General features: G+C 39.1%; 1 protein-coding gene across 1 annotated transcript; it reads right to left on the reverse strand.

Moving 5' to 3' along the window:
• Positions 1-1649: 1649 nt before the first annotated feature.
• LOC111631807 lies at positions 1650-3095 on the reverse strand. Its single transcript, XM_023376118.1, has one exon. It carries the CDS (start codon positions 3093-3095, stop codon positions 1650-1652), a length of 1446 nt encoding a protein of 481 aa, XP_023231886.1.
• Between the last annotated feature and the right edge of the window lie 3689 nt (positions 3096-6784).

The raw sequence follows: 6784 nt of genomic DNA on the forward strand, positions 1-6784 counted from the left end.
CGAATGAGTGTTGCCAGCTAAAACACGTAAAAATAATATTAAAGTAGCCAAGACATAGCCAAATATTGTAGCGCCACATCACTAGCGGGCATTTGAAATTTGCCGACTAGGACGGTCGGTTAATCGGAGGTCGGATAATCGAGGCTCTACTGTACATTGAAAAAAATAGGAATTAAATTACACGAAACGATATACACGTATGATTTAGCCTACAATGTAGATTGGTATTGATGAATAACAATGTTGTTACATTAATGGAAGTAATATTTTAAAGTACAAATAAAAAGTTATTTACTCTTACTATTTGTTCGTGTTGCCGAAGTTATTCTTTCATAAACATTCTTCCTTCTACATTCTAGAACTCTAGGAAGATTACTAGATTAGGTAGGCTTACATCAAATAATGTAGGAATACATTTGGCTTCAACTTTATTTTGCCACTAGCCCTATGCTGTTCAAATTGGCTTTTCTCAAAGAACCTATTATGATGTGCATAAAATTATTTTTAAACACTTCTTATTGAACCCACAAAGAAAACTTTTGAATTATGAGAATCCAATTTTAGAAAATTGTTTCATTTTTATTAGGTTTTAATAATATGACTCACAATTAAGATTTTTCCCATACTGTCAATATTGTCATTGTACTCAGTTATAAGGGTTATAAGGGCTGTATACATCTAATGCAGTAATTATAAAATTTACATACAAAAATATATGGGGTACTTGAGAAATAACTACAGTAATAGGCTAATGGAGTACATCAACAAAAAAAGTTGAGAACCACTGCTCTACTGTATTACTTTAGCTATTACATGTAATTTAACCCCTTAACGACCACCTGTCATTAATTATGATGTAATTAAGCATAAAAAATACATTAAAAATACTTAAAACTGAAAAAAAACGAAAGAAATGCGTTTATTTTGAAGAAAAAGCTTCTAAGTTCCTTTGTCTCGCCTTTATGCGAAATTTAACACCGATGAGTCATTGTTTACACAGCTGGATGACCTTGAGAACAGCTGGAGTCGGATTTCCCAGGGCATTCTCAGACGTCTCCGGAGGACAAGGGTTTAAAGTAGGGTGAATGTGAGCGACGCCTATATTTTTAAATATTTTTAAAAAATTAAGATTTTAATTGCGATTTCCGACCCCCCTAATTAATTAAATTTATATATAATAAAATCGATTAATTAAAAAAATTAAAAACCTACCGGAGGTCGTTTTTGACATCAGAAAGCAGGTTTAAATAACTTTACCNTATGGAAAGCGAAAAAATCTATATACTTTATGTTTGCTGTTAGAACAGTTTGGTGTAGAACAACCTATCATATTGTTTTTGAAAAGTAAAATATAAACCAAAAAGCCTGCTTGGTCGATACAAGCACGTGCTGAGTATCTCTAAATTAGATTTAAATGATTTTATTAAAATTCCTGATAACGTACATGGGGTATAAGAGGAGGAATAGTTTTACAATATATACATATGTGATGCGCGACATGGGCTCGAGCCTGCCAGTATATACAAAGTTCATGTTCGCGAGCTACATGGGCACATAGCCTGTCAAGTGGTACAGTGATAAACACAGAAATGGTGCGCGTGACACGGGCACTTAGCCTGACACACGTGGTAGTTACAACAGTTAGTTGTTTAATACATACGGAGTTGTCGAGTTGATTGTGATGTTGCGGGCCTTCGGCGACGATGTAGGTTGTGGATGTTCGTACTGCGTTGTCCAATATGGGGTGATTGACTTATGATGGTCTGGGGAGCAGTGGATCCTTGTTGACCGTACTGATGGTTGACATGTGCTGTGGTACGCTGATGATGGTTGGGGGCGTGTCGTCCAAAGTTGAGGTGCTGGATGTAAATCTCACGACTCCAGCGGATGCTGTCGCTGACCATCAGTTTTGCCATGGTTTTCGAGTATTTTCGTCCGATACCAAGGCGCTGTAGCACAGCGACATTACCCGGGTCGTAGGCGCCTAGTGAGCCAATTACGAATGCATCGCAAAAGGTGTCATAACCTTTTGCTTGGTAGTGTTGTGCGAGACGTGAGTACTTTTCGATCTTTTTGGCTCTGGCAGCGTTGAAGGCATTGTGGCCATTTTCGAAAGGGACCACTACGTCCACTATAGTGGCCGTCTTAGCGATATCGTTGATGGCCACAAGGTCGGGGCGGCAGTTGTCGTCGTAGTCTGGGACTCGCTGGTTACAGTAGAGAGTTAGGTCCCGGTCGTTTATTGCCCGACGCAGTCTATTCAAAATCGCATTGTGGCGCTCAGTGGCCAGATGGAGATTACGGCCGCAATGATTGAGGACATGAGCGAGAGTTTCTTGCCGAAATCCACAATGACGACATTTAGTCGAGAGCTGCCCAAAGCGGCGGAGGCCGTGTAGTGGCACCACACTCAGCCGTGCCCTGTGGATGAACCTCCAGTCCGCAAAAGATGTGTAAAGCCCGTCTTTGATGAAGTGATTGCTGGCCGGGTGTTGGGCGGTGAGTTGAAATGCCTTCCCCTGATCTGGTTTGCGCAGTAGACGGTTTAAAAGGCTGTTTTTGGCCATACCGGTCAGCAGTTTTGAGACGGCTTGTCGTGGAATGAGGTTGCCTGCCGTGGTGATTGCAACAGTGTCGTCGATGGTGTTCCAGGATATGTCCATAGTTTTCCGAAGACGACGGGTGGCCATGCGGAGGCGAGTCCAGTTTGATGTGATGTCCGCCGGATCGATGCCGAACTCGCCCTCCATGGACCCATTTAAGTAGATACATAAATCTTCGTTGGTGGGCTCCCGTCGAATTCGTTTTCTGACGACGCTTCGGAGAGTGTTCAGTGCGATGGAGCGTACTCGTGGGTCTCTAGACGTGAAGAGATGCATGCTGTGCGTGATTTGGCAAATGTCCGATAAAGTGCCGCATGGAGTGATGTTAGCTCCTCCATGGTCGTACGGCAGATTAACTATCTCGGCGCTAGCCCTTTGGGGAAGATTAAGCCATTTTTTGGCGCAGTTCTTGATGCGCCGGTCTAGGACACGTAGGCGGTTTTTGGAGTTGGCCCCAAGCAGAAGATGGAAAGTTAGCTTGGGCAGCAGCATGGTGTTAATGGCATTGATTTTTTGCCATGGAGCGAGTTTGGACTCGTCCAGCTGCTGGATGTCCGCCTCTAAGTTGGTGATCACGTCCTCGGGTGTGCAATGGGTAGAGAACCCGGTAGGTATGCCCAGATAAGAGTATGTACCTCCAGCCCTTAGGGGTGGGATGTCAGAGTTCTGGAGTTTGAAGACTTCGTCGCTTGTGTTGTGCTGTTTGCCTATAACAGAGAGGGTGGCACACTTGCCTGGGTTGAAACGTAGCCCAGCCCAATCTGCCCAGCGTGAAATATAGTTTAGCTGCTTCTGTAGGCCTTCAGCGGATGTGCTAACGAGGACGAGGTCGTCGGCATAGGCCAGGATATCGATGTGCCACCCTCGAGTGGGTAACCAAGTTGGAGGTCCTGGATGGTCCTGACGGCCGTCTCGATGACCAAGTTAAAAAGCAGGGGGCTTAAAGGGCAGCCCTGCTTTACCCCGGAATTGATGGGTATGCTGTTGGTGTACCCACTGTTAGCACGGATTCTGGTGGTGCAGTTTCGGAGCAAACAAAACGGCTGATTGTATACAGTCCCTCGTGTATAGGCTCGTGAATAGGCCTATGTAGTGCTTTAAGGGAGGGGGTTACGACAAATCTGACAAAGTCGGGCAAGGAGGAAAGAACGGGTTGAGTTTCAGAGGAAGTCCGTTTATTTCATTAAATTTATGCAGTTTGTGTATTTTATTTTATTTATTTCAAAATTTCTTGTATATTTCGTTTCTATTTATGGTATCTATCATTCATAGTGAGTGACAAAAGATTTAAGGGGGGTTAAGTTTTGTTTCACATCCGAAGAGGAGAGCCTACCAGTGGCTGAGTGAATAAAACCACTGAACACTGAACACTTCGTGGTTCGCGCCTCACCAACGAGCTGGCTATGTGGAGTTTTCCGAGTTTTCTTCACGTTAGTAACACCTAAATAAGGGCCAGTTTTCCATGAAAGACCTCCATGGAGGCAGATCGCCCATGTGTCACGTTGCTATAACCAAATAAACCGAAGAGGAAAGGAGTTATGGAAGCTTGGACAAACTGGAACAAGAAGGAGAGAGGAAGTAAAAATTTCAAGAGAAATGACTTATTTAAGAGATAATTAATAGACAGCCCGTTATAGGATTGAATTCATGAGGATGAGGCAATGCAATACATACCTTCCGGGAGGAATTTCTACGGGAAAAATTGGTCTATATTTAGTTGTTAGTTACAAAAAAAACAAAAACCCAGAAAACTCCACGTGGCCACAGTGGCGTAGCGTAGTGGCACTTTTTAGGGGGCGGCAAAATTTCACAATAAATAATAACAATATCTTGTAAAAATTTGAACCATTTTATTTCATATTTACGACGCATCTACGATTCAGACCGATTGAAATTAGCACGGGGAATAGTGTTACCATCCGGACAGTACGGGAATCGACTCGCCGTCCGGATGAACTATTAATTTTACCCGACGATACCGTGCGCAACCTGTCGATTTTTTATTTTTTTTTTATTGTTTGTACGATTCATTCGTATTCATATACACCTCCAATATCCAATAGAGCTAAGTCATCTAGGTTACTTAAGTTACTCCCACCCAAGTGTCCCTAGTCCCTAACTGTAACTGATTTAGAACCGGCATGCACTGCACATTATTCTTCGCATTGCAAAATGACATTACGCATGCATCAGGAACTTCTGTTCGGACAAACCTCACCTGCCGTCCGGGTTAGCGATTTTAAAAAGGTGGTAACGTTAGCCAGGAATTTTTCATTACTTATTCTGTGACGAAACTGAACTTTAGTCTTTTAAATTGAGATACCTAAATAAGGGGACGGCGAAATTTTCCTATGCCCCGGGCGGTTGACACCCACGCTACGCCACGCGTGGCCAGTCAATTTGTTGGGCGTAAACCCGCGACTAACTGCCAATGATCAATGATTCTATCCATTTGTCATTGGTGGACTTAAAACTTTATAGATGTAATGGAATTCTCGAGGTTTAATATAGACTTTTATCTAAAAAATGCGAAAATAATAAACCGAATTTTTCTGAAAATAGCTAAGTATTTCTGTACGTGTTGTTTATCCAAGTAAAATTTGCAAAACTGTATTAAGTCCGTATCTCGTCTATGTAAATACAGTAGAGCATCAATTATCCGACCCCCGATTAACCGTCACATCGGTTAACCGACCGTCCTAGTCCGCAAATTTCAAATCTCCGCTAGTGATGTGGCGCTACAATATTTGGCTATGTCTTGGCTACTTTAATATTATTTTTACGTGTTTTAGCTGGCAACACTCATTCGACCATGAAAGGGGGCCAGTATTTAAACGAGGCTTAATTTTCTAATTTTTAACGATACAATAGCGACGATTATTATTTTAAAAAATTTCTATTAGGCTTAACGTCGATGAAAATTCAACGCGAAGTAGGTTAATAGCGATATACTAATATACTAATTACATGGGATATAATAATATACTACACTAATAATGGATTTTTTTCATACTTTTCGGTTATCCGACCAACCCCAATCCCCAATTGAGTCGGATAATCGATGCTCTACTGTGTACATTTTGTTTTGTTTTTTTTCTTTTTTTAAATTATTTCTAACCTGTGGACACTAAGTAAGGCCTTTAAAGTTTTGCAGGTTAAGTCATAACCACAACAGAGGAGACCTGGAGGTGAGGAACAAGGATCTAACGCTCCGGACGGACCCATCCTTAATAAAATTTCTGGGGATTAAATCTTGGAGTCTCCAGAGTAGTAGACCAACTCCTGAACAACTTCGCAAATTTTTTCTGGCGCACATGATACATCTTATCTCTAAAAATAACATATATGTAGATAAAAAATAATTAAAATTTATACATTTATAAGTTTATCGGAAATTTATAATGTTTTTATAATAATTTAATGATAAATATACAATATGTATATAATGTAGTGTAAAATAATGTAATTCGCGATAAAAGATATCACAATAAATATTTCAATTATAACGATTAAGCGTTAATACAGTTTATTTTATCATCTTATTTTTGAAAAATAATGAATATTTATCATAAACAATTCTTATATCTCAAATGTCTATCAATAATTTAAATAAATTATCTATACAAATCATGTTATACTTCTGTTGGTGATTGGTTTGCTTATTAAGGTAAGTGAATTATATGCGAATTTTAACCATTAAAACTATATAAAGACTTACTTTCTGTAAAAAATTGTTATATTAAATTTATGTAACTAAAAATAGTTTTCTTTTACTTCAATAAACATTAAAATAAGAATAGAAGTGTTTTTGAAGGTTGATTAGTTCGAGTCATTCGATGTTTACTTATGCATATTTTTGGTTTGAATTTAATAATTGGAAGCTAAAATTTATCAAATTTTTGAATTTATTTTAAAATATCTACTACTTGGAAGGAAACTATTGAAGTTTTAGTCAAAAAATCACTTCTGTAAAGATTTACAGAAGTGATTTTTTGACTAACGGGTTTGAAACGTTGAAAAACGGGTTAACGTATATTAATAAAATAATAAAATTCATCAAAAATAAGTCAATTGTTAGATTTTATTATATAAATTGCTTATAAATTTGTCTCCGTTATCATTTGTATCGGAAATTTTTTTATTTCAAAAATAATGTTAATCTTTTTTTATTTTTATATAAA

This window comes from Centruroides sculpturatus, unplaced genomic scaffold (genome assembly GCF_000671375.1).
Source record: "Centruroides sculpturatus isolate CEXI.00-Female unplaced genomic scaffold, Cexi_2.0 scaffold180, whole genome shotgun sequence".
Lineage (NCBI taxonomy): Eukaryota > Metazoa > Arthropoda > Arachnida > Scorpiones > Buthidae > Centruroides > Centruroides sculpturatus.

Coding starts and splice junctions, on each gene's coding strand:
- LOC111631807 (XM_023376118.1), bottom strand. CDS start 3,095: ATGCTGCTGCCCAAGCTAACTTTCCATCTTCTGCTTGGGGCCAACTCC.